This window comes from Budorcas taxicolor, chromosome 4, assembly GCF_023091745.1.
Source record: "Budorcas taxicolor isolate Tak-1 chromosome 4, Takin1.1, whole genome shotgun sequence".
NCBI classification, from domain to species: domain Eukaryota; kingdom Metazoa; phylum Chordata; class Mammalia; order Artiodactyla; family Bovidae; genus Budorcas; species Budorcas taxicolor.
Genome location: NC_068913.1, coordinates 108,133,823 through 108,160,998, shown reverse-complemented (window position 1 = coordinate 108,160,998; position 27,176 = coordinate 108,133,823). Strand labels below are relative to the sequence as shown.

The window sequence follows — 27,176 nt, the reverse complement described above, 5'->3', positions numbered from 1 at the left end:
CCTTTCCCGCCTGGTTCCCAGGACGATAGTCCTGAGCCCAGCAGTCAGACTGGTCCCTTACCGCTCCCAGAGGCACCTTGAGGCTCCCTGCCCTCGGGCCTTCGCTCATGCCTTGCCCAATCTCTGCCACTCAGAAAACCCAGCTCACCCAAGTCTCCTCCCTCAAGACTCACCTACCGAGCCCCCGCCCGGACTTGCTTCCAACCGACCTCGCCTTGCATGATGGTCACCTAAGCCTCCCCGACGGGAACATCAAGACGTGTCTCTTTACCCTGCTTTCCCCCTCCCGGTGTCTATTACAGCGCTGGGCCCTGAAGAAAGGGAGAAGGGAGGGGACACCAGGGTGTAGATAGGCCAAAGGCCGGTTGGAGACAGGGATGGGTTTAGGGTCCAAAGGAGCACGAAGCCAAGTCGATTCCCAATCCCACCCACTAGGCGGCGCCCGCTGTCTCGTTCCGGTCAAGGCGCCTCCGGTTTTTTTGAAGTTTATGGCCTGTTTTACAAGTTTCCTTCCTGCCCTCCTGTCCCTTTAAGAAGGTGATCCAGGTGAGGCCGGGACTCCGCCCCGGGCGTTGGCCCCGCCCCCTCCCCGCCCCCGCCCGGCCGGCCGGGCTACCCTAGTTCTCGAGACCTGGCCCCGCCGTCCGGGCCGCGGTCCCAGGTCCCGGCCCAGCGCCATGGAGCGGCGCTGGCCCCTGGGGCTCGGGCTGCTGCTGGTGCTGCTGCTGCTCTGCGCCCCGCTGCCCCCGGGGGCGCGCGCCGTGGAAGGTACAGACCCCCGCCCCGCCCCGCCCCGCCCCACCCCCTCCTCCTCCGGGAGCCGGCATTCCAGAGAGGCCCTCTCCTCGCAGCCCCTCTCCAGTGCTCTTGTTTTGCCCGGCTGCCAGGCGATCGACTGGCCAGGCCAGTCTTTGGCCTTTAACCCCGAACAGCTGCTTTCCCGGGTCACTCACCCCATTCCCTTCTGGCCAGCAGTTTGCTCCTGGGTGGGGTGGGGGTGGAGAGTGAGTTTCTGCTGAAAGCAACTTCCCACCCCAGCAATCTTGGGGACTCTCCATTCCCAAGCACTCCCAGCCTCAGGCTCCCAACCCAGAGATCTGAACCTTCGGAAGTCGGAGGTGGAAGTCCCCTTATGCCATCTTAAGCCCGGGGACAGAGGGACCTGCAGCTGGGGGTGGGTTAGGTGCAGGGGCTCCCGGCTGCAGAGGTCAAGCCTTTCCTGTGGACACTTGCATGCTCTGTGATCCTGCTATCCCCGCTTCCTGGACTCTTGGCTGTGCCTGTACCCCACTCCACCACCTCAATTACAGGCAGGCCAGGCCCTTTGCCAAGGGGAGGCAGCTCCCTCACCCAGGATGCCCCTCCAGAGTCCCCTGTCCACATTCTACCCACCCACTCAACAATCCCCAGCAGCCAAGCTCCTCTCTTGTCCATCCGCCCCTCCATTTCTACACCTGACGGTCCCTACCGAGTGAGAGGCTGCCCAGCCTCGCTGGGACTGCTCTTCCTGACGTTGACTTTGGCCAAAGGTTCAGCCTTCCAACCCTTGCCCGACTCTGCCTTTCTCCCTTCACACTCGGGAGGAAGACAGACTAAGCGCTGGAGCTCTTCTTCAATCCTCCTTCCTGGGAGGTTTTCCTCCCCTAAACCTCAGGAACTTACAGCTGTGAGGGTACAGGATGCTGAAGCTTCGGGGCTATGGGCCCAGGAGAAGGAATGTGAGTTGCACATGTGGGGCCTCCCCCAGAGATGACAGCCCCCTTTCTCTCCACCTTCAGTCACTCTAATGGATACTAGCAAGGCACAGGAAGAGCTGGGCTGGCTCCTGGATCCCCCAGAGGATGGGGTGAGTGTCAGGGGGCATCTGGGGTGGCTCAAGGCTGAAGGCCACTGGGAAATGGGATGGTGAGGTGGGTGGAGGAGCGGAGAAAAGAGCTGGAAAAACTGGAAGTGTCTCCTCCGGAAGGGGGAGGGGAGGGGAGGTGAGTCAGAGCCTCCTGAATGAGACTGGGGGGGTCAGGCTTCACCCCATGGGGAAAGCTCCATTGCCTGGCTCCTCCTCTCCCTGCCCCAGCGAGGAAGGGCTCAATACTTGCAAGGACTTGGCGGAAGATGAGAGTGACAGCCCCCCTAGGAAGAGAATGGACCATCCCTGGGATGGTTGGGGGCTGAGACCCAAACACAGAAGAGTGTCTTCAATCTGGGGTCCATCCATCCCAGTGGAGTTGCGCAGGTAGGTTTCAGGGGGTCAGGGGCCCCCATCAAAGAGTATTCAGAGTTAGGTAGCTGTATGTGGACTTTTTTTCTTTTTTTGGTCTGGAAAAGGAGAGCCAGAGTTTTCATCACCTTCTTCAAAGCATGTATGACTCTCTCAAAGTTAAAAGCTGCCCCATTAGAGAGCCCTTGGCCCTTCCGTTCTCCCCAGCCCAGGTACACCATGCATTCTAAGTTGTTGGATATTCCAAAGACCCAGTGAGCAGAGGAAGGATCCTGTGAGTCCCAGAGCGAAGCTGCCACTCAGCGGAGCTGGGCCTGGGACCACAGGAGTCTCCACAAGCGCCACAGCCTCCAGGACTCTGGCCTCAGGCCTCTGCCCTCTGAACCTGGACTCTGTTCTCTGGGTGTCCCTTTTTCTTTCCTACAGCAGTAGGAATCCAGCCTTCATTTCTGGCATTGGGGTTACTTGGTTTCTTTCCCTCTGGATCGCAGGGTCCTGGCTCCACTCTGGGCTCTCCCGTGGAGTGGCCTGTAATTAGAATTAATAGACTAAATCATAAGGTATCCTACAGGAGGGGCTGCTCGGAAAATCCTGGAGTAGGCCAGTTCTAATAGGTGCCGCATCTCATAAACCAGCTCACCACTCCACAGTGAGGGCTGCAGGGCCGTCTGCAGGCTCCCAGGGGCTACCCCTGCCACTCCCCACCCAAATAAGTCTCCCCTAACTGGGCTGGAGTGGAAGCAAGGCCCTTTTCGCAGCTCAGGCTAAACAGCTTTGTACTAGGAAGGCAAGAAGACAGCAGCAGGCACATTTCCACTGTCTGCTGTGTCCCTTCCATCCCTCCCCGTCTTTTCAAAACACACACACACACATTCAGATTCAGCCTCCCCAGAGCAGACCTATGTAGCAGCCAGCAACCAGAGTGATAAGTGAAAGGATCCTTGCTGTGGATCCCAGGCAGCTGCTTCTCCCACATCTGTCACTGCTGGAACCAAGGGAAGCGAGTTACAGCTGCAAACATCTGGTTCTCTTGGCTCCAGCTGCAGGCCTGGCAGTCTAGCTAATGAGCTGTGCGTTAACCACCCACCACCTTTCCACCTGACCTCTACCCTAAGCTTTCCACTCCGGCTTCCCCATCACAGCTCCCTAAGAACAGGCCCTTGCTGCCTGCCGTCGCTGTAGCCGGGATACCCCTTGTTCTATCTTTGAACCCCCTACCCTAATACAAAAAATACGTGCCTCACAGCGACGTATACTTCTGCGCCTGCACCACACCACCCCGAACTTTTAAGTTCATGGCACTTTTCCTCACCTTTTCCAACACTGCAAGTAGTAATTAAAATCCTCGGGAAAGTGAGCTTGCTATGGGCCTCAGTCTCTTCTTTATACAATAAGGGGGTTGCAGCCAAAATATCACTGAAATATTTTATAGAATTTGAGTGCTTCTTAAAAATTCATCTAGCAGAGAATATACTTGAGAATGGCTGAGAATTCTTTTGAAAAAGAAGAATAATGAAATAGAAAACTTGTCCTACCAGATATCAGAACATACTATACATCAGTTATAATTAAAACACTTGGTATTGCACAAGAATATTCAGGTCAATGCAACAGAATAGAAAGTCCCCAAACAAACCTGCATACTTGAGATTTTAGTCTGTGATAACATTGGAATTGCAAATCAATGTGCAAGGTATAGCCTAGTTGATAAACTGACAATTCAGTGTCCCTAATTTTTTAAAGGAAGAAAGTAAAGTTACATCTTCACACTATGTGCTCAGTCGCTCAGTGTCCGACTCTTTGCGACCCCATGGACTGGAGCCTGCCAGGCTCCTCTGTCCATAGAATTTTCCAGGCAAGAATACTGGAGTGGGTTGCCATTCCCTTCTCCGGGGGATCTTCCCAACCCAGGGATTGAACCCATGTCTCCTACATCTCCTGCATTGGCAGGTGGGTTCTTTACCACTAGCCCTACCCGGGAAGCCCACTATACACAAAAAAATAAATTCTACGAAGCTTAAATCTAAACCTAAAAACCAAACCTATAAGAATGTTAGGAGAAATGTAGACGATCTTTATAATTTGGGATGGGAGAGCTTCCCAAGCAAAATATTTACATAACACAGAAAAAGGAAAGAAGAAAAAAATGTTATTATGTAAAAAATTTTAAAGACATCGTTAGCAAAATTAAATGGTATGATGGAGAAAATATATGAAATATGCATTTCAAACAAATGGATAGTATCTGTAATGTAGAAAAAAAAAAGCTTATCCAACTGGATACTGAAAGGATTCGAAAGATGACAGTAGAATATTGGGCAAAGTTATAAAAACATAACTGCATAAAAAGACCCATAGACAGTGAACAAAAGAAAAATGCCACAACCTCCTCCCCAAAGAAAGGTAAATTAAAATGGCCAGAAGCTGTTTTGTCCATAAGATTGGCCAAAAGTAAAAAGCTCATTAATGTCCAGTGTTAATGAAGTTTTGAGAAAATGCACCTCCTGCACTGTGGACGTGTAAGCTGATAAAGCCTCTGTGAAGGACAATTTGGATATATAGTAGTTCTATAGAAATCATATAAATCTAAACATATTTACTTAAAATTTTTTTTAAAAAGCTAGAAGTTACCTAAATATCCAACAATAGGTAAATAATTATATAGATTATGGTGCATCCATACAATGAGATACTATTTTATGAATTGCTGAAAAGAATTAGGTAGATCTATAAACTGTTGCCGGAGAAGGCAATGGCGACCACTCCAGTACTCTTGTCTGGAAAATCCCATGGACGGAGGAGCCTGGTAGGCTATAGTCCATGGGGTTGCTAAGAATCAGCATGACTGAGCAACATCACTTTCACTTTTCACTTTCATGCATTGGAGAAGGAAATGGCAACCCACTCCAGTGTTCCTGCCTGGAGAATCCCAGGGACGGGGGAGCCTGGTGGGCTGCCGTCTATGGGGTCGCACAGAGTTGGACACGACTGAAGCGACTTAGCAGCAGCAGCAACAGCACACACTGTTGTGGATATCTTTCAAAGACTATTTGTTAAAAGCAAAAAGTAGGTTATAAAATGAAATGTATATGTTTAAAAAACCATGAAAAACATGCGCAGGAGAAAACATTCAAGTATTTCTCTAGAAGCACTGAAAATTATCTGGGAAGCTTTATTCCAGGTTGTTAAGAATGGGTGGATGGATGAGAAGAATTTCACTTTTTATTTTATGTAGGTTTTTATTCTTTGGCTTTTTATAATAAGCACATAGAAACATGATGATTAAGAGCATGAACTCTGGAGCCTAGAATCCCTGGGTGCACCTCCCAGCTCCTCCTCTTAATAGCTGATGCCTTGAGCAAGTAAGTCCTTTAACTGAACTGTTACTCAGCTTCTTCACCCAAAATGCTTAAAAGAGTGACTGGCCCTTGATGAGCACTGTATTAGTGCGGGCCATCATTATTATTACCAAGATTAAACATTTTTTTAATGTTAAAAGAGTTAAGGAATGTGAACTGGATGATGTCTAGGAGTCCAACCAGCTCTTTCCATTGTTGATTTTGATAGTGGCCATAACTGGAAGGAACATTGGAGAGGATGAGATTCCCTCATGTAGAAGGGTTCTATGCTTACTCTTGCCCTCCAGAAGTCAGGAGCCTTCATGTCATATGTAGTCTCCCCTCCTCTGAACAAATAGGCAGAAAGAGTCTGTGAATGAGCTTTTGCTACCAAAATCTGCCTTTGGGTTATCTGACAGCTTTGCTGATGAAATAGGTGAAAATGGTACTCATACTCTTAGAGTTGGAGTGGGCTCACTGAAGGGTCCAGGGCCGGCCAGCCAGGATTGTTAAGGAGGTGTTGTCTTGCACATGTGTTAAGCCGCTTCAGTCATGTCCGACTCTTTTCAACCCTTTGGACCATAGTCCGCCAGGCTCTTCTGTCCCTGGGATTTTCCAAGCAAGAATACTGGAGTGGTTGTCATGCCCTCCTCCAGGGGATCTTCCTGACCCAGGAATTGAACCTGCATCTCTTGCATTGGCAGGAGAGTTCTTTACCACTAGCACCGCCTAGGAAGCCCATTGTCTTGCGTATGCTATATCCAAATAAGTCCCCAATCTTAAGCAGTTACCCTACTATCCTGGTGCTTGGGGGTTGAGAGAGAGCAGGACAAGAAGTGTGAACCTGTACAGCTCTGACACCAGCTTCCTTGCCTCCACTCTAGAAAGTGAGTATCTGGGGAGTAGGTGTTGATGACTTGGGGGCTGACTCTGATTTTCCTCTCACAGTGGAGTGAGGTACAGCAGATACTGAACGGGACACCCCTGTACATGTACCAGGACTGCCCCGTGGAAGAAGGCAGAGATACTGACCACTGGCTTCGCACCAATTGGATCTACCGGGGAGAGGAGGCCTCACGCGTCCACGTGGAGTTGCAGTTTACCGTGCGGGACTGCAAGAGTTTCCCTGGGGAAGCAGGGCCTTTGGGCTGCAAGGAAACCTTCAACCTCCTGTACATGGAGAGTGACCAGGACGTGGGCATTCAGCTCCGGCGGCCCCTGTTCCAGAAGGTGCTCCTGCCCCTCGTGGCCATTTCAGCCCTGATGCTCATCCTTGCCCCACTCCCTTCCATGACCCTGTTCTGCTCAGAAAGAGAGAAGGTGGCAAAAACGGGAAGAGGGTGTAGGTGTGGAATAACAAAAAGAATATGGGACTAGAAATCAGAAGGGCTGAATTCGAGTACCTTTTCAGCTGTGTCCCAACACAGGGAGTGTCACTTAACCTCTCTGAGCTTTTCCTTGTCTTGAAATGGTGATAAAAATATTTTATTATTATTAATGAGTGCCAGCCTCATCTATTTTGGAGGCCTTTATGAGCATCCATTGAGATAAGAGCATGGCATGGTGGGGGCAGGGGAGAGGTATTTGGACTTTTTACATCGGTGCTCACCGCAGCTGTGTGACACGCCCATAAGTGTACCTAGAGGAGTTGTGTAAGAAGACAGTTCTCTGCAGGCCACTCTCTAATCTTTTCCCTTTCTTTCCTACCCAAGAAAACATACTGGAATGCGAAAGAAAAGGGAGCATATTATTACAGGATGTACTCTCATGTTTTTTTCCAAAGAGCAGCTGTTGTAAAGTTGGTTATTAGTAAGAAATGAACGATGACGCACTTTATAACTGATCACTTCATTGCCACTGAGGTTGGGAACACTTGTGAATAGTGGGAAGTAGCAGAGCTGTAGCGTCCTAAAGCCTGGGTTCCCATCCCAGCCCCACCAGGTGGTAGCTGGGTGATTTTATCCACGTTTCTTCTTCTTCTCTTGGCCTTAATTTCTTCATCTGTCACATGGGGAGGTGATCCATTCCACCTTGCAGGATTAATGCACATAAAAATGCTTGGTTCAGTAGCTGCCACATGATCAGCCTTCCGTTGATGGCTGTATAAATTGTGAAGTGTCAAGCAAGCAGTCGCTTCTGCGATGTGGGAGTGAAGCACGACTTTGCCTTGCTCCCTCATCCCCTACCTCCTTCCCAGGTAACCACGGTGGCTGCCGACCAGAGCTTCACCGTCCGAGACCTCGCATCCAGAGCCGTGAAGATGAACGTGGAGCGCTGCTCCTTGGGCCGCCTGACCCGCCGAGGCCTCTACCTCGCCTTCCACAACCCGGGTGCCTGCGTGGCCCTGGTGTCCGTCCGGGTCTTCTACCAGCGCTGCCCTGAGACTGTGCATGGCTTGGCCCGATTCCCCGACACTCTGCCTGGACCTGGGGGGTTGGCCGAAGTGGCAGGGACCTGCCTGCCCCACGCGCACATCAGCCCTGGCCCCTCGGGTGCGCCCCTCATGCACTGCAGCCCTGATGGCGAGTGGTTGGTACCGGTGGGGCGGTGCCACTGTGAGCCTGGGTATGAGGAGGGCAGCAGCGATGCTGAAGAATGCCTTGGTAAGAAGACTTGAGGAGGTGGGGAGAACCTGCAGGGGCCCCTTGTGGGAGGGACTCCCGGATGCCAAGGGCCAGAAGGAAGCCGACGCTCCATCTCAGTTGACTTTTACACTGAGTGTTCAACGGCCCTAGGGAGACACGTGCCGGGGTATTTCTAGCACAAAGGATTGGAGGGAGGGATATGATTCTGCCTGTAAAATGCTGGACAATCTTGGCTCTGTGGCGTTCTCTCTCCAGCCTGCCCGAGCGGCTCCTATCGGAGTGACGTGGATGCGCCCCAGTGTCTCAAGTGCCCCCAACATAGCACAGCCGAGGCTGAAGGGGCCACGGAATGTGCCTGTGAGAGTGGGCACTACCGAGCTCCTGGGGAGGGGCCCCATGCTGCATGCGCACGTGAGTCGGGGCCAGGGCCTGGCTGGCTGTGAGGGGGTGCAGGACTGTGGCTAAGCCTGTGTTGGAGTCAGAACTTTCCAGAGCCTATAAGATACTGGGACCATCCAGGGTGCCAGCCACTTAATGCCCTCAGCCCGCACCCCTGCTCTCCTAGGAGAGCACAGAGGTGCAGTTAAGCTACCTTTTCCTCACTAGGAATCATATCTGGCAGGAACTTCGGAGGACTTTGAGAATCAGGGTGTTGGGAGGAGGCTGTGAGCCAGCAGCTTGGGGAGAGAGCAACGCTGGCCCCTACTGATGGCCTGTCTTTTCTCATAGGTCCCCCCTCAACCCCCCGAAATCTGAGCTTCTCCATTTCAGGGACTCAGCTCTCCCTGCGCTGGGAACCCCCAGCAGACCTCGGGGAACGCGAAGATATCAGATACAACGTGGAGTGTTCTCAGTGTCAGGGAGCAGCGCTGGATGGGGGGCCCTGCCAGCCCTGCGGGGCAGGTGTGCGCTTCTCTGCAGGCCCTAGCGGGCTGACAGCATCCTCAGTGCGTGTGGACGGCCTCGACCCCCACGCCAACTACACCTTCACCGTGGAAGCCCAGAATGGCGTGTCGGGGTTGGGTGCCTCCAAGCCTGCCAGCGCCTCACTCAGCATCAACATGGGGTCTGCAGGTGAGGGGCCTGTGGGCCAGCAAGGCCTGGAGAAGATGGGGAGTAGGGGGAGCATAGGACCATGGGGACAAGTTGATGGGTGAGAAGCCAACAGAAGCTACTTAAGTGATTTCCTCCCTCTGAACTCACAGAGTCCCTGTCAGGCTTGTCCCTGAGACTGGTGAAGAAGGCACCACGGCAGCTGGAGCTGACCTGGGCGGGGTCTCGGCCCCGCAGCCCCGGGGGGAACCTCAGCTACGAGCTGCACGTGCTGAACCAGGTGAGAATGCGACTAAACATCTCCAATGTCCGTGCCTGGACGCACCTGACATTTCCTAGCCTGGGGTGCAGGATGGGAGAAGACAGCCCGCAGTGACCTGTGTGGCTGTCTCAGGGCAGAATCCCGTCAAGAGCCCTGCCCTGACCATTCCCCAGCCTCCCCTCCCGCATGTTCCCAGGACTGCCCATCTCCTCCACCAGGTCTGGTGTGGCATGGCCCAGATAACATGAGCACCCCCATCTGCAGGATGAAGAGCGGTACCAGATGGTTCTAGAGCCCAGAGTCCTGCTGACAGAACTGCAGCCCGACACCACGTACATCGTCAGAGTCCGCATGGTGACCCCTCTGGGCCCCGGCCCCTTCTCCGCTGACCATGAGTTTCGGACCAGCCCACCAGGTCAGTGGGTTATTCTGTGTTCTGTCCCAGACACACACGCACCTGTCATCCCCCTGAGGCTTCTCAGACCCTGTTCCGGTTAGTGACCTCCTTCCTGTACACACACACACACACACGCACGCACGCACGCACACACACGCACACACAGAAGCTTCCTGGGTGGACAGCTCCATACAGACTCACACCACACCTTCTTCTCAGACATACATCCTAATGCCATATACTGCCAGCCGGCATCGGTCCAGTCTCCTAACCTCTCAGGTCAGGGGCCACTGGCTGGCAGCCCAAGCTGATGGTCCCTGGATGGGGCCCTTCTCACAGGCTTTCTCACCCACACCCATACCCATCTCCCTGGTTGGGGGATGCATACCCCCCTGCATGTGCCCTTTTAACCTCCATCATTCCTGGGGGCCCTAAGCACCCCCCGACGTCTTCACCCCGTGTGCCTGCAGTTTCCAGTGTCCTGACTGGAGGCGAGATCGTGGCCATCATCTTCGGGCTGCTGCTGGGCGTAGCTCTGCTGCTCGGGATGCTGGTCTTCCGTTCCAGGTGTTTCTCCTGTGCCCCAATTCCCCTCCCCACCCTGGGTCCCCTGTGCCCAGGCAGAAGCTCCTGAATGCAGTCCCAACAGCCTTCCCACCCCCTAGTCCCAAAACTCCTGTGTCCCCTCCCACCCCCTGTTATTTCTGGGGAGGGCTCAGCTAAAGAGCATTTGGGCCTCTGAGGTGGTCCTGGACCTCTGAAGACCCTGGTCCCCACCCCGACAGGAGAGCTCAGCGGCAACGGCACCAGAGGCAGCAGAGGCAGCGAGATCGTGTCGCTGATGGGGACCGAGGTGAGCCGGGAGCACCTGTGTGCACATATTTGTGTGAGCATGCGTGTTGGGAGGTGCTCCTAGGACGGGACCCAGGGACCCAGATTTGCTAGCGCAGCTCTGGGGGCATGAGTGGGCTCTGCTGTCTCCGGGGCTGTGGTGTTTCACTCCTTAATTAACTTTGGTTAATTAACTCTGTACTAATAGTCCCCCAGAGGCTCTGTGCAATTACCTGTGAGCTGTCAGAGTTACCGTACGGAAATGCCCAGGTCTGGGCCGCCTTCCTTGCCCTGCCTGGCCGGGTCTGTGGGCTGAGGCCGGGAGGGAGGAAAAGGCTCCTTCCAGGCATGTGGGCTTCCCACTGGTCACCTCGTTAGGTACCTCACCAAAGGGGGAGTCTGGGGCCCATCCAGGTCACGGGGCAGGAGCCAGGCTTGTCTGGGAATGTGAATGAGCTGTGAGTGACCGGAGCGGGGTGGTGAGCTGTGGGGAGGAGGGAGGCAAGGACTTAGGGTCAAGGATCCTCGGGAAGATTGGGTCACTCGAGGCCATGAACACGTTTCGCGTCTGCCTTCCTGCCTGCTGCTCTGGTCCCTGGGAGGCGAGGACACACAAGCTTTGCATGCAGACACAGGAGGAGTGACTGGGCTATGGAGGCTTAATTGCTGAGGGAGGAGACTCTCTTTCACTTCACTGTCTTTCACTGCTGGCCCCTCCTGAACCAGTACCCCTGAGCCCCTGGAGTTGGGCTGAGTCCACCCTTTTCCGCCTGCAGAGGACAAGCTGTGGCTGAAGCCTTACGTTGACCTCCAGGCGTATGAAGACCCTGCCCAGGGAGCCCTGGACTTCACCCAGGAGCTCGACCCAGCCTGGCTGGTCGTGGACACCGTCATAGGGGAAGGTGAGCCCTGTGGTCCCCTCTGTGTGGCAGCGCAGAGCTGCCAGCGGGCCTCTTCCTTCCGGCCCTTCCCTGCGGAGCCCAGCTGGCCCCTCCTCTGGCCCAGGAGCTCCCAGATGAGTCTCCTCCCCATTGTACCCTGTGTCCTGAAACCACTGTGTTCACGTTGTAACCCCCTTATCAGGTGTCCTGGAGCAGCCCCCACCTCCTGCACCATCTGTCTCTGTGATTGTGGAATTTCTGATCAAGAGCATTAGACACATCATCTCTGTCAAGAGAGAGGGTCACTGTGCCCAGGCTCAGGCTCTTCTCAGAAGGTTCCCAAATGTGGGAGGGACTCAGGGCCTCCCGCATTCCACCCCACCAGGGGCCCAGTGTCCTTGGGCTGCCCTGATCCCTTGGGTCACCAGGGGAAATGGATCTGAACAGAGAACAAAGCTCGGCAGTGTCTTGGCCGATTGTGTAGCCAAGCTGGCCGAATTGTGACCGGAGGAGCTTGCGGAAGAGAGGCGGCAGTGGTCAGCTTCCCCAGTCACTTGTGTACTGACCCTGACCAGCCTGCCCTTCGTGAACACAGTCCAGCCCCACCGCACGGTGCCCCCGTGCCCAGTGTCTGCTGAGCACCGGAACTGTGCTAGGTGGGGAGGCCGCGCTAAATAGTTTACAGGGCTGCCCTCCTGTTTCAGGCTCCCGCCCGGCCGTGGGAAGTACAGCCCAGCCCTGTCTCAGGGAGGAGGGTACACCATGGTTCTGATCCTCTGGGCCAGAGAAGAAAAGGGAACTGGAGGACTGGGGAGGTCGCTGCCTGTCCCCCTCGGGAGCCTGACAGTGTATCCGGCCGTGACCCTGTTTTCTTGCCACCCAGGAGAGTTTGGGGAAGTGTATCGGGGGTCCCTGAGACTCCCCAGCCAGGATTGCAAGACTGTGGCTATTAAGACCTTGAAAGACACATCTCCCGATGGCCAGTGGTGGAACTTCCTTCGAGAGGCGACTATCATGGGCCAGTTCAATCACCCGCACATTCTGCACCTGGAAGGCGTGGTCACAAAGAGTATGAGGGGTGGGGTCCGAGAGAGCTGCAGGGGCCAGGGGAGGGGGTGGGAGAGGAGGGCTGAGACCACTGGAAGTGGAGGGCGGCTGTGCTCTCAGAGGCAGGAAGTCTGGTTCTGGGTGCAGAAGGGGTGGAGGCTGCTGGGGTGATGTGTGCTTTGTGTCTCAGGAAAACCCATCATGATCATCACGGAGTTTATGGAGAATGGAGCCTTGGATGCCTTCCTAAGGGTGAGGAGGGTACAGGGCCAGCTGGGAAAGGGGACTGGCCACAGAGCCCCGCCCAGGCACGGACCCCGGTTCTGGGAAGAGGAGACCCGGCCCAGCCCCTGACTTCGCCCACTCCCTGCCGCAGGAGCGGGAGGACCAGCTAGTGCCTGGGCAGCTGGTGGCCATGCTGCAGGGCATAGCATCCGGCATGAACTACCTCAGTGACCACAATTATGTCCACCGGGACCTGGCCGCCAGGAACATCTTGGTGAGTCAGAACCTGTGCTGCAAGGTGTCTGACTTTGGCCTGACCCGCCTCCTGGACAACTTCGACGGCACCTATGAAACCCAGGTTAGAGCCTTATGCGCCTATCGCATACACAGTCACACCCACAACTACACACTGTACGCACAGCAGTCAGTGCATACAGGGCACAAGAGGCATGGTCACGGGGACACGGTAGCCTCCCATGCCCTTCAGTGCTGGGACTCCTCAGCTTTCTGCCCCACGTGCCCTGTTAGGGAGGGAAGATCCCCATCCGTTGGACAGCCCCGGAAGCCATCGCCCACCGGATCTTCACCACAGCCAGCGACGTGTGGAGCTTTGGGATCGTGATGTGGGAGGTGCTCAGCTTCGGGGACAAGCCCTATGGGGAGATGAGCAATCAGGAGGTGAGCCTGGTGTTTCTCACACCTCCCGTCCTCTCCCCAGATCCTCCACGGCCCTTTCCTACAAATACCCTGATTTTTTCTTTCTCACCCTTTATCTGCATTCCTATCCTCTCTGGTCCCCTTCACCTCATGCCCTGCTGTCTTGACCACGCCCACTCTGGTCAGAGGGTTCAGAGGCTCTGTGGCAATGATCTTGTGTGCAGAGGTATTCTTCCTGGGCTGCCAGGCTAGCTTCCTGCCCTCCTCCTCGCTGTAGGTAATGAAGAGCATTGAGGATGGGTACCGGCTGCCGCCGCCCATGGACTGCCCTGCCCCCCTCTATGAACTCATGAAGAACTGCTGGGCCTACGACCGTGCCCGTCGGCCCCCCTTCCACCGCCTGAAGGCACAGCTGGAGCATCTGCACACCAACCCCCACTCCCTGCGAACCATTGCCAACTTTGATCCCAGGTAACCACGCTGGGTGGGGAGCGTAGGTCTGGGAGAATGGAAACAGGCAGCAGCCACATGCACCGAGCGCCGGGCCTGTGGAGCTCCCAAGAGTCAGGCATAGAGGCAGGATTCCAGTCTGTACTTTCGAGAAGAGTCTGCTCTGATGGAGGAGGTACAGTGTCTCAGCCTTGATAGCTCTAGTTTGATGGAGATTTCTCTGGTGGCTCAAGTGGCAAAGAATCTGCCTGCCAATGCAGGAGACCTGGGTTCGATCCCTGGGTTGGGGGTATCCCATGGAGGAGGGCATGGCAATCCACTCCAGTATTCTTGCCTGGAGAATCCCCAGGGACAGAGGGGCCTGGTGGGCTACAGTCCACAGGGTTGCAAAGAGTCGGATGTGACTGAGCGACCAAGCGCAGCACAGGAAGCAAGCACACTGAGAGAGAAAGTTTATGCAAGTGGCTGCCAACCTGCTACCTGCTCCAGGGGGCTTGGTCCCTGAGAATGGGGAAGGGAAGACAGAGAAACCGACAAGAGCCAGTGGGGGGATGCATGTCCTGACTGAGAGAGGCAACCTTGTGAGGTCTGGGAAGGCTCCCAGGTCATATAGACAGCAAGGGTTGGGGAGCTGAGGGTGTGTCAGCTGCAAATAATGCAGGGTGCAGAGAAGTTTGGACTTGATCCTGACCAATTTTTTTTTTTTTAACTGTCCATGGGAGGGACATGGTCAGAAATGTATTTTACCGAAAACTGTGCCAGAATAGAGGATCGACTGGTTGCAGGGGTGAGATGGGAGAAACAGGCACGGCTTCAAATGCTTTATCGGGTGAAGCAACTCTGCTGTGCTGGCCTCTGTATCAGACCGCCATATATAACCTTGTTTCTGGGAGAAAACGTGCTCCCAGTTCCAACTTTTGAAACTATCTTTTTGGAGCACAACTCCCTCGTGCACTGGAGACTGCATGTGCTAATCTTTCTGGAATGTTGGATATTTTCCCCCCAGCAGATTTACTTTGCTAATGGTTTTTGGCCCCAGCTGGCTTTAGAACAGGAACACTCATTGTATTGTGGGGGTCAGAGTGCAAGAATAACAGACAAGGTTGGAGGTGGCAAGCTGGGGGCTGCTCCCAGAACTCCCAGGCGCCACCCTGAGAAAAGGCGAGGCTACATCCACCTTCCGGGGCCTCTGTTCTCCACCTCCTGCTTCCTCTCAACCGGGATACTTGATCCTGGCGTCTTAACCGGCCCCCATCAGTTGCCCAGAGCTGGCCACTGGAGTGCTGGTGGGCCGGTGGTCCCTTGTCTGGACCTCCAAAACTGCCTCTTGTCCCCAGGTCTGTCAGTGCCGCACGACTGTCAGCCTGCCCTGTAGCTGTTGCCAGGCAACAGGCCAGGAAATGGGTTCAGAGACAATGGCCGGGCTAACCCGCAAAGTCTATATAATCTGTGTCAGACACCCGGCTTGCAGACCAGCCGCACAGGCACGGAGGCTGAGCCCCAGTTTCAGGAAAGTCCTGCGTCTCCCATTGCGTGCAACTAAGGGGTCCCCCCCACGCCCCGCAGGGTGACCCTTCGCCTGCCCAGCTTGAGCGGCTCCGACGGGATCCCCTACCGGAGCGTGGCCGAGTGGCTGGAGTCCATCCGAATGAAGCGCTATGCCCTGCACTTCCGCTCCGCCGGGCTGGACACCATGGAGTGCGTGCTGGACCTGACGGCCGAGTGAGGACCCTGGGGCCGGGCAGGGCGGGGCCGCTGGGAATGGAGCCCCAGCACTCACCCAGCCCCTCTCCTTGCCCACAGGGACCTGGTGCAGATGGGGATCACGCTCCCGGGCCACCAGAAGCGCATTCTTTACAGTATTCAGGGCTTCAAGGACTGAGCCTTCCCCTCCCCTTCCCTGTCCTCAGGGAGCAAGGATGGGACCCAGGTCCCTCGACCCGCCAGACACAGGATGTCGGTGCTGCTCCTGCTTGCTTCCCGAGGAACTGCCTCTGAAGCTCTCTGAAGTCTCTTTGTTTTAAAAAGGGAGGTTGGGTAGAAGTAAAAAAGTGAATTGTGGGAGTTGGGGGAGGGCGTAATATATATTATATACATATACATATATATTTTTGTAAATAAACAGAAACTTCACCCCAGGTTTTTTTGTGTTTTTTTTTTAATCCCCCTGTCTCCTCCATCTCAGGCTTCCCAGGTGGCTCAGTGGTAAAGAATCCACCTGTCAATACAGGAGACGTGGGTTCAACCCCTGGATCTGGGAGATCCCCCTGGAGGAGGGCATGGCAACCCACTCCAGTGTTCTTGCCTGGAGAATCCCATGGACAGAGGAGCCTGGCAGGCTACAGTTCATGGGGTCACAGAGTCAGCAGACACGACTGAGCGATTAAACATCTCCTCCATCTCATCCTCAAGGGCTGGAGGTACAAAAGAGTCAACTACTAAGCCTTCTGGAAAACACTGTCTTTTATTTGTAGCTGTAGCCACAACCTGGCAGCACAGGGGCTAGGGCTGGGGCTGGGGGGGTGGTGGGGGGAATGTCCAGGCTGGTAAGCCCAGCCCAGCCTTCCAGAAGGTCGAGTGTGGGTGTCTCCTGGCCCTTAGCAAGCAGAGGCCGGAGCTGCTCGAGGGCAGGCTGAGGGCATGGGCGCAGCGGTGCAAGCAGCAGTGGTCAGCCAGGTGCCCCCTCAGGCGGGGCTACCTGGACAATGGTGGGTGGTCCCTGCAAGACTGGACCCCAGGGCTGGGACTCTGCAGCCCCAAGGCCACAGAGGGGCCCTGGATCAGGGCACGAAGGAGACTAGGGTGGGGTTTGGTATGGAGGGAGGGGCTGGATGTCAAAAAATAACTGTGGGGAGGGTGAAGGGGATGCGGTCTCAACGTGGGCGGTCCGCTGATGGGGGAATGGGCTGTCCGCTGATGGGGGAATGGGCTTGTGGTCTGAGAAGGGGGCCAGTCCTCACTCAGTCTAGGCTCTGGCGGTGTGGCATTTCCGGCAGAGCACGTGGCCATCCAAGGGGAAGCAGCCGTTGTCATCCGCCTCAATGGAGAGGGGCTTCCCACAGTCCTGGGAGGAGCAAAGAGAGCGCGCTGGCCAGGAGGCCCCCCACCCACGCGCCCCACCTCCATCTTTACATTGGGACGCCAGATGCTTCATGGCTCAGCCCTGCTCTCTCTGCATTGGCCCAGCCACAGCCGCCCCCCCATTCCTATCCCCACCTCTCACCCCCAGTTTTGTGCCCGAGGACTCTCCCCTAGGATGGGCAGTGGTTGCTTCCAGTGGGGTGTCTCCCACCTGCCTCACCTCTCTTCCAACTCCTTTAACGTCGCAGAGACACCCAACCTCCCATGACAAAGCTGCACCCTTCCCTCCCCATGGGTCGGCCCCCTCTCCTTGCTGTATCAGTCAGTGACCTCACGGAGAAGCCCACACCGCCATCCTGAAGCCAAGGACGCATCTTTGCGGGGCGGGTGTGGGCGCCTCCACTGCCCACCCTCAAAATTGCAGCACCCGGGTCCTGCAAGCCAGCACCGTCCACCGCCTGACCCGTGAGCAGCGTCCCACCAACCTCCCACCCCTGGGGGGTTCGGGGCGGGGGGTGCAGCCGACCTCACACTTGTAGCACTTCATGTGGAAGTTCTTGTCCAGAGCGACCACGCGCACAGTCTCCTCGCGCCCAGGCTCCGGCATGATGGGCTCCGAGCACACAGAGCATCGCGGGGCGTATTGCCTGCGGGGCGGAAGGCCAGTGTGTCAGGTGGGGGCGCCGGGTGCTGACCTCCGCCCAAGCGCAGGGAAATGAGACGGCAGGCCACTTTCCCGTCCTTTGGTTCCATCGTGGGAACCTTGCCGCTGGCCTCAGAAAGCAGCTACCTTGTAAACACTGTTTCTAAGGGGAAACCCCAAGCTCCAAACAGCTGATCTCCAAAGGCAGAATGCAGCCTGCGTGTGAAATGAAGTCACTCCGGCCCAGAGCTGAACGCAAGACGACACCCGAAAGAAACCTCGGAGAGTGAGCCCTGGGCTGGGGAAGGGGACAAGCCGGCAGGCCAAAGGCCACTGGACAGCCAAGTCCAGATGAACCGGTCGCTGCTATCCACAGACAGGAGGTGGGGACAGCAAGCAAGCCCCAGAGATTGAAGAGCGGTCTTGGGGTCGGGGGCAGCCTGGCTCCCAGACAAATCGTTGCTGGTACCCAGAGAAGGGCCCGGAGGTGGGCGGGGGGTCCTCACTTGTGGTAGTCGGGGACGCAGTGGGGCCTGTTGGCCTGGTCCACAATGAAGGAGGTGCCCTCCAGGGGGCAGGCGCAGACCACACAGGTGAAGCACTGCGGGTGGTAGGCCTTGCCTGTGGCCCTCAGCATGCGGTCAGTGATCGGCTGCCCACAGGTGCTGCACTTCTCCAGGGTGTCCTGCGGAGGGGGTAGGCAGCAGCTGGAGGTGGGCCGGGAACCGGCACCCCAGGGCCAGCTGTCTGCCCCGTGCCAGCCGCAACCCTGGCTGAGCCCCCTGCCCCGCACCCCTGACACCGGGACTCACGGTGTAGCAGCCCTCGCAGTACGGAGCCCCCTCCAGGCTGTAGAACTGCTGGCCTTGGAGCTGCTGCTCACACTGGCGGCAGGTAAAGCAGGTGATGTGGAAGAGCTGCCCCAGAGCACGAACCGCGGGCTGCGAACGTGCCAGCGGCTGGTGACACCGGCCACAGGACTCTGGGAAGGCCGGAGAGGATGGAGATGAAACAGGAGAGATGGCAAAAAAAAAGAAAAGAGCTCGTGAGGGGTCAGCTGGCATCAGACAGACAGGGCCGGGAGCCGAAGGCCTGGGAACGGCCCAGAAACGCAGGGGCCGTCGCTCCAGGCGGGGTGGTGGGCTCTCACCGCTGACGGGCACGCTCTGCTTCTGCGGATGCTCCATGTCCTGCATCAGCTTCTGCGTCAGCTGCTCCAGCTCCTCCACCTCTTTCAGTGTCAGAGGCCCTGGGGCCCCAGCGGGGCGCACCTGAAATCCCAGCACTTTCTTCATGCCCTCTCTCCCTCTCAAGGGGCACCGCCCTCCAAGAACCCACCCCAGCCGGCTTCTCTGCCTTCTCCCCGAAAAGGATGGATCCCACCCCCTGCCCTGTCTCCTGGTTTCCAGATACTCAGGTTGGTGGGACCCCCAAAAGCTCCTCAACCTCCCTCCCCGACCCCCCAAGCACCACACAAATCAAGGGACGAGGATGAACCTGCCACCCGCTTTGCCCGAAGACACAGACAGGCTGGAACGACTGAGCGGACGGAGGCCACGCACACAGCAGCTCAGGTCACAAAAGCACCAAGCACGCCAGGCCACGCGTCAACCCCACAGAGCATGCTGGGACACGGCCCCCACGGAGACCGGCACGCGGTGGCGGGTGAGGCCCACGCACACACACCTACCCGTCCCGCCGGCTGCCCGGCAGCCCCTGTCAGCGTGAGGGTACAACACAGCGCGAGTCAGGTTAGACCCCAGCGCCCAGCTCCCACGCAGATGCCCCAGGGTCCCTCCCTCGAGGGGCGTTCCTGGACCACCTGGCTGACCCCAGGCCCTCCCCAGGAGGCTTCAGAGAAGGGCCACTCTCCAGTGGCCCCTCTCCGGCCAGCCCGCCCCTCCTGTTCAGGGGGGTCCTGAGACAGCTGCAGACTGGGGGTGGGGGTGGAGTTGGGGGGTCAGCAGTGCCAGTAACCCTGAGACATCCCGGGAGGAGGCCCCACGGGGGCTGTCCGACCTGTAGCAGCATCTCCATGACATGGTCCCCCAGGAATGCTGCGTTGGTCTCCACTGCTAAGTCCTCCAGGACTGTGGCCCCACCACTGAACGCTCTACCTGCCAATGCCTTTAGTCCCTAACACGGGGAACCTCAAAGCCACCCAGTTCCCTCTTCCCGTGGTCACCTTGCCCGCAGCCCTGGCTCCACCACGCTCACACCTGTCTGCATCGAGCTGCATCCGCTATAGACATTTCAGCTTCAGCCATTTTCCCTTGCCTCCTCCTGTCTTTAACTGACCGTGGGAGTCTCCTGCAAGCCCCTTCTTCTGCGTAAGTGTCACCTTTTCTGCTCCCAGTCTTCCCCTCCCAGCATCTTGGGGACAGAGGAAGATGACACAGCCAGCCACTTAGATGCCTCTTCCATTCCTTGGAATATCAGCTCCCCTTGGGTATCCATGCTCCTCCACGACACAATCCAGCCGCTGTTTCCCTCTCTCTGCCTGCCAGCACCGATGTCCCAGGTTTGACATGCACGGCACTCACGACTCTTCAACTCCAATGGCTCCAAACGTCCCTCCAGCTCAGTCACCTTCCACCGTGGGACCCCTTGGATCTGAGATTTACTGGTCACCACCTCCAAGACCCTGGGCTCCACCTCCCGACCATCACTTCCTCCCCATTTCCCATTCTCACCTCCTGAAGGAACCTGCTCGGAAAAGCCTTGGCGCCTCTGATTCCCAACCCTCTCCCACATGCCTTCTGCATCCGCTCCTTCCATCTGGCCTCCCCGCAGGCCCAGTTCCCTTGACCATTGATTTCCACAAGGCTCTCACAGCTACCCTTGCCACCAGTCGGCTACCGTTGCTTATCTAGTCCGATCTCAATCAACCCTGGGCCCACGCCACCGCCCGCTTCCTGTTTCTGCCTCCCAGCTGCAGAAAGTAGGTGGGGAGACGACTGCAGAGGGAGCTCACCAAACACTGCAGGGCCCTCCGCACCCTCCATCCAGGCACGGCTGGCTGGCATTTGGCTGCTGCAGGTTCCCACTCTCGCCTGCCCCAGAGCAACTGTTTCAAACCTTTCCATCGCCTCCAGCCCCCTGTGGCCTTGCCCCCTCGCTCTCAGATGACCTCACCTCCTACGTGACCCAGGAGCTGGAAGCTGGCCAGCCCGAGCTCCCTCATCACAAAAGCCTGCTTGAGGCCACTCCATCCACTGTCTCTGGGCTGGAAATGCCCCGAGGGTGGAGCTGGCACCAACAGTGCGCCCAGCTCTCAGGGACCCCCAACCCGTCTCTTCCATAGGCTTCTTCCTCCTGGTTCACACACAGACACCTGAGCCTTCCTCCCCTAATGTCAACCCTACACACACAGACACACACACACGCACGCACGCACACACACACATCTTCCCAAGGTGTTTCCCTGCCAACCTCTAAGAACAGGCTACTTGGGCAACTCCCAAGCTTCTCACCACCCACTCACTCCTTCACTGCCCCTCAAAAGGACACAGCTTCTGAATCCTGAATCGTCCAATCCCTGGCCTTACTTTAGCCCTCATCCCCCTCGGAGCCCCACTGATGGGGTTCCTCGGCCACCGTTCTCTTTCGGAGATGCCACCCTGACTCGTGACTCTCCTCCTCCTTCTGCCATTCTTCCCACTCCTCCCAGGCACACAGGAGCATCACCCAGGTTTCTTCCCAGCCCATCCGGTGTGAGCGCCCCCAGGCTGCAGTTATCACCGCACACGACCGCCCACATGACCATTCACGCATTCACACACCTCACCCTGGCCCTCTCCTGCCACCCGTCCCCCCATTTCTGACTGAATGACAGTTTCAGCTGAAAGGAGATCCTCCTGGAACCCATTGCTCAACATGCTGACAGCCAGACCCTCCCCTTCCCGTCCACACCATTTCCCCTTCTGGACTTCTCTATTTTGTCAGCAACGCTGTCATTCCCCAACACATCCGGGTTTTTTTTTTCTTTTTAACTCCTCTCCCATCCTCTTCCAACTCCTTATCAGCTAGTAAGCCTGGAGGTGCTTCCTTTGTAAGAGCTCTCTGATCTGGGCCATATTTTTCATTTCTGCCAATGTTACCATCACCCAGGAGTGCACCCCCACGCATCACTGACCTCCTGCATCTAGTCCACACCTCTGCCGGAAAAACTTTCCCCAAAACCTCTGGACGCAGCCATACCTCTACCCAGACAACACTCCTGCCTCTCCAGGACTCCCAGGCTTCCTGGGTGCACTATTTCATCTCCGCTGGCCCCCCAAGTCCCCACCCACCTCTCTAAGTACAGCTCTACAATTTCCCCCGGGGAGCCTTCCACTTTCTGTCCTCCAGACACCCCTGGTGTATCTGTGCCCTTGAGTTTTGCTCATGCGGTTCCCACTAGAATGCCCTTCCCTCTCTCTGGATTCTTAAATCCCACCATCATTAAAGGCACACCTGCACCCTGATGCCTTTTCCTAACGTGCCAGCCTCCACACTGGCTCCCTGTTTGGAGTTCCTATAACAACTGAATTCTGCAAAACTCATTGGCACTTGGCATCTCTTGCTTTGCACACACGCACACGCACGCACACACACACACACACACACACACACACACACACACACACAGAAATCCATGCTGTCAGTTAATTCCATGGTTGTTTGGACCAGGTATCTGACAAGATCCCTTAAACCCAGAAGATCAGTCTCCTGAACTGCAAGGCAGGAATGGTCAGACAGGAGTGGTAACTTTACTACCTTGAGCATTCATGTGCTCAGTGCAGACCCCCAGCATCAGCTCTGGCTCAGGTAATCCTTATCACCATTGTGAAGGTAGATAGGGAACTGAGGGTCAAAGTTCACCTAACTTGTCTGGGGTCTTGGGAGCGAGGAATTCTGTTACAGGTCCACTGACTCCCTTCGGCTCAAGCTCTCCGAGGTCTCCTCCCTCCCGAGTACAGAGCACAGTGCCTGGCACTGAGCAGTCACTGGCTGCCTCAGCCAGTGTTTACCAGCGTTTATTGCCAGTGGCTCTTATCACCAGATGGGCCCTTGGGCAGGGAAAGCTCGTAGAAGAGCAGAGATTAACTCAAGAATCCAAGAAAGGGGAAGATCTGAAGTTGGACTGCTGATGATCTCATCCTTCGCTTTAACTTTCTGGGGCAGGGCAAAGGAAAAGGTGCACCAAATCCTCCCCCTAACTCAAGAGTCTGTGCTGCGCACCTCACTTCCAGTCAGGCCCCACCCAGCCTCAGACCCTGCCAGGCTCTCCCCCCACCGAAGCACTTTCTCCACCATCCAACCCTAGAGGCTGAAAATGATCCCACCACCCCATACCCCACTCAGGCTCAGGACCCTGGACTTAGCCCAGCCTCCAGCCCCCAGGGCTCAGTCCGGCCTTCCTGCCTGCCCGGCCTCCAGCCCCCGGGGAATCAGCCCAGTCTCCCTGCATCCCTCACCTGGTTTTGGTTTTGAGTCGGTGGGGGCACTGGGTGCTGCTTCTCCTGCACTTGGGGTTTCTCCTTCTGCTGAGCATAGGTAACGCTGGGGGGCTGAGGGGAGCCTCTGCCAGTGGAAGAGGGAGCTTCAGGGGGCCCCAGCTTCTGATGAGGCTGGGACCCGGGTCCACCTGGGGCTCCAGGGCTGAACTTGGAAGCCACAGGGGTAAACTTGGGAGTCACCGGAGAAAACTTAGGGGCTGGAGATGGGGCTAGGGGCCCCCGAGGCTGGGTGGTGGCCAAAGGCACAGGCTGGGGAGGGGCCTGGGGTTTGGCCTGGGGCTGGGACTGGACATGGAACTGTGTCTGGCCCTGAGGTTGAGCCTGGGACACAGGCTGGGAGCTAGAAGGGGACTTCCAGGGAGGCAGGGGTGCTGTGCCCCCAGTTGCAGGCTTAGTATTGGACTTGGAAATGAATGGAGTGGTGACCGGCGGGGGTACATATCCAGATGACACCTGCGAAGGGAGGCAGAGGGGAGAGAAGTGCCTTAGAGGAGGCTGTGGGGTTCCAGCCCCAGCCCTTCCTCCCTGGCCTGCCTCCCCTGCTCTCCAGCCCCTTACCCGGGCTTTGAAGGGATCGTTCTTGGTCATGTCATCCAGGAGCGAAGACAGGGAGTCGATCTCCAGATCAATACTGCTCACCTTCTCCCTGGGCTAGAGGGGCAGGGGTCAGAGCACCCCATCCCAGGTCCCCACAGCCACCCCGCCCTCCCGGAGGGCAGAGATGCCGCCAAAGTCGACGGAAAAGGACCCTCCTTCTTCTTCCCTGGGGATGTGATCGCCTTGGCTGCCCCTCCCGGGCCTCCGTACCTGCGATGGGAACTGGGTGGGGGCCTCGGGACCTCCCTCCTCCACTAGCGGGGGCGGTGGGGAAGGGAAGATCTCCTCCTCCAAAGGCGCGGGGGGAAACGGTTCGTCGATCGGGGGCGGCGGAGGTGGAAAGGCACCTCCCAGGGCGCCCTCGGCGTCGTCTGCCTCCCCGACCACCGGAGGAGGCGGTAAGGGAAAGTCTGGGGTTGGAAGGAGACGGGGGGCGGTCAGCAGGGGCCCCCCGACCCTTCGTCAGGTTCCCCTCCTTGAAGAAGCGGTTCTAACCCCTAACCTCTAACCCAAGAAGTCTCTCGAGGGTTCCGGAACGGACAGGAAAGAAAGTAAAGGGGTTGGGGGGCGGGGGGAGTGCTTACAGGGCGCCCTGAGAGCCCCGGGTCAGGAAAGGAGGGGTGCATCTCCCGTTTCACTTCGGAAAACGGACCCAGAGGGGAACATTCGTGCCCCACATTCCCGCCTCCCACCCCCAGGCGAGGGGACTTGGAACTGTCCCAGGAGCCCTGGCTCCCAGCCACGAGCTCCGCGATGAGCTAAGAACATCTGCTCGGGACTGGGTGACTGCGCCCAGCCCCCTCCGCCGCAACCTTTCCAGACATCCCCCGAATTCCCGAAACCCCTCCCCCCTTAGGCCGGCGCCCGCCGAGGTCCAGCCCCCAAGCTCGGCCACCTACCTTCTGGGGGCGGCGGGGGGATCTCGCCCACCCGGCCCATCTGTGCGCGCTGGGCCCCAGCGGCCGCAGGCGGCTCGCTGTCGCCGGGCCGGAAAGGATTCACTTTGGGCTTCGGGGCCACCACCGGGGCGAACTTCTTCTGCGGGGCGTAAAACACCGGAGCCGAGACGGAGATCGCGCGAGGCGGGCGGGGGGCCGCCATGGCCAGGCCGGGCTGCGGGGGGCGGGGGGTGCCGGGGTTACGCAGCGCCGAGCCCGGCTGAGGACCGAGCCCCCCGCCCCCGGCGCCGCGGCCCGGCTCCCCTCGGCGCCCCGGCTCCCCGACCCCGTGGGCGGCCGCCGGGCGGCTCCCCGCGCCTCACCGCGGGCCGGAGCGTGCGCACCGCGTCTGCCAGGGTCCGCCTCGCAGCCGAGTCCGCGGACTCTGCGTCCCGGTCCAGCCGGGCGGGGAGGGACGCACGGAAGACGGAGGGAGGGAGAGGGCGGGGAGAGCGCGGCGCGCAGACCATACAAGGAGCGGCCCGGAGAGGGGGCGGGGAGAGGCGGGGAGGCGGCCGCGGCGGGAAACTCCCCCAGGAAGGGGCCCTGCTCCGGCCCCCGCGCCGCGGGCTTCGCCTAGGTCCTCCCGCCCCGCTCCCACCCCCCCGACCTGGCCCCCTCCCCTCCAGGCGGGCACCTCCGCCCCCGCCGCCCCGGCCGGGCGCAGACCACCCCCTCCCCAAACACAGGCCTCTGATGTCATTTCCTGACTTGCCCTCCTTCCCCGCCCGACCCGCGGGTGCCCGAGATCTGACTCACCGTCCCTACTCCGGGCTAAGCCGGCGGAGGTCGGGCGGCTGCCCCAGAGGTGCCCAAGCGGCCCGGAGGCGCCTCCGCCCCGACCCGGCCCCCTCCTCGCCTTGCCTGCCGTTACCTGCCACCTCCAGCTCTTCCTCCGCCAGCCCCGCGCCCCAAATCCCCTCCGGCTTAGCCCAGACAGGCAGGACTGGGATGGGACTGGCCTTCTAGGTGGACGGGGAGAGGCGTTCTCCCTGCCTTCGTCCACCCCCCACCCCGACCCCAGGCCCTCTGTGACCTGGGGTCGGGGTGGGGGGCGGGTGAGTGCGCACTTCAGTGATCCTTTCGGGGATCCTAATTTCACATCCCGGACAGCTACTTAAGGCTTCTAGGAATTCGCATCACCCGCGCCCCCGCCATCGGATCGGAGTCGAGGCGGGCGAGGCAGGCCGTGGAGGTGGGGGGAGCGGGGCGAAGGCGCGGGCGGCCCCCGCACACTTGGGGCTGGAGGACGGACGTGGACGCGGGCGACTCCTCTTCGCCGGTTCTTCAGCGCCCACCGGGGCTGATTCTCTAGGAAGCTGCGCGAGGTGGGGGCGGCCCTCGGGGGATTCGCAGACTGCGCTCGGTGGAGCCCCCCATTGGTCCGACGGGATTTCTCAGCCTTCTTGTGCCCCAGGTCCTAGGAAGGGACAGACCTGGGTTCCTTCTTTTTTTTTTTCAACTGAACGTGGAAACTTAACCAAATCGCCAACTGAATTCTACCACACTCACTACCTGCAAACGGGGATTCGCGAGGCGCTTTGGCTTGCGAGTCCAGTGCCTCACCCTGGACTGTGTGTTCCCAGCCTTTACTGCCATCTAAGGCAGTCCCCGTTTGCACACGCTACTCAGTATTTACAGTCCCTGGCCCTCCGAATCGGCTACACCCTACTGGCAGCCAGCCTCTGGGCTACACTCTAGAGATTGTCCAGACTCACCCCTTACATATACTGTGAGAAAACAGGCTGGGAACTTAAGACTTCGGCCCAGGGTCATGCCCAGTAGGCTGCAGGAGATAGACTAGAACTGAGTCTCTTTGAGGGCTCTGATGTCTGATCTTATTCCTCACCCACTACATCCACGTGGGGTAACCCTGGATACAGGAGAGCAGAATGAGGCCATGGGGCTGAGACCCAGCTGGAGGGCCCCAACTAAGGGACAAGTCTTTTCCTTCTCTTCACATAATTTTCTCCACGGGAAAAAAAAAAAAAAAGTGATGATACTTAATCCCAGCACTCATTGCATTACACCATTGAAGCAACTTAGCACAGCACAGCATGCATTCTATTATATGGAAGTGAAAGTGAAGGTGTTAGTTACTCTGTCATATCCAACTGAGACCCTATGGATTGTGGGCTGCCAGTCTCCTCTGTCCATGGAATTCTCCAGGCTGGAGAATTCTCCATACTGGAATGGGTTGCCATATCCTTCTCCAATGCATGAAAGTGAAAAGGGAAAGTGAAGTCCCTCAGTCATGTCTGACTCATAGAGACCCCATGAACTGCAGCCTACCAGGCTCCTCCATCCCTGGGATTCTCCGGGCAAGAACACTGGAGTGGGTTACCATTGCCTTCTCCGACAAGCATGTGTGGCCATGTATAATATAAGCATGCAGCGCAGACCTTCTTTGACCAGCATAAGCTGGTCCTGCCTGTCCCTGTGAAGATTTGCTAGAAATTTGATACTAGATTT

At 57.5% G+C, this 27,176-nt stretch overlaps 2 protein-coding genes across 3 annotated transcripts; one reads left to right on the top strand and one right to left on the bottom strand.

Moving 5' to 3' along the window:
- The first annotated feature begins 677 nt into the window (after nt 1-677).
- EPHA1 (EPH receptor A1) lies at nt 678-15,833 on the top strand. Its single transcript, XM_052638703.1, has 18 exons — nt 678-768; nt 1,779-1,846; nt 6,505-6,786; nt 7,754-8,159; nt 8,397-8,552; nt 8,871-9,215; nt 9,347-9,474; nt 9,721-9,871; nt 10,324-10,420; nt 10,639-10,706; nt 11,461-11,586; nt 12,449-12,634; nt 12,803-12,864; nt 12,989-13,195; nt 13,366-13,515; nt 13,772-13,965; nt 15,511-15,666; nt 15,748-15,833. Exons 1-18 carry the CDS (start codon nt 678-680, stop codon nt 15,824-15,826), a joined length of 2,952 nt encoding a protein of 983 aa, XP_052494663.1. The 3' UTR covers nt 15,827-15,833.
- Nucleotides 15,834-16,379: 546 nt separating this feature from the next.
- ZYX (zyxin) lies at nt 16,380-25,670 on the bottom strand. 2 transcript variants are annotated; one of them, XM_052638622.1, is made up of 10 exons: nt 25,579-25,670; nt 24,666-24,879; nt 23,977-24,176; nt 23,728-23,820; nt 23,128-23,622; nt 18,819-18,939; nt 18,481-18,650; nt 18,175-18,353; nt 17,552-17,672; nt 16,380-17,008 (listed from the first exon to the last, which is right to left on the bottom strand). In XM_052638622.1, the coding sequence occupies exons 2-10, from the start codon at nt 24,865-24,867 to the stop codon at nt 16,910-16,912; spliced, it is 1,680 nt and encodes a 559-aa protein (XP_052494582.1). In that variant the 5' UTR covers nt 24,868-24,879; nt 25,579-25,670; the 3' UTR covers nt 16,380-16,909. The 2 variants fall into 2 exon arrangements, with proteins under 2 accessions (XP_052494582.1, XP_052494581.1); XM_052638621.1 differs by lacking the exon at nt 25,579-25,670 and adding an exon at nt 25,028-25,136.
- Between the last annotated feature and the right edge of the window lie 1,506 nt (nt 25,671-27,176).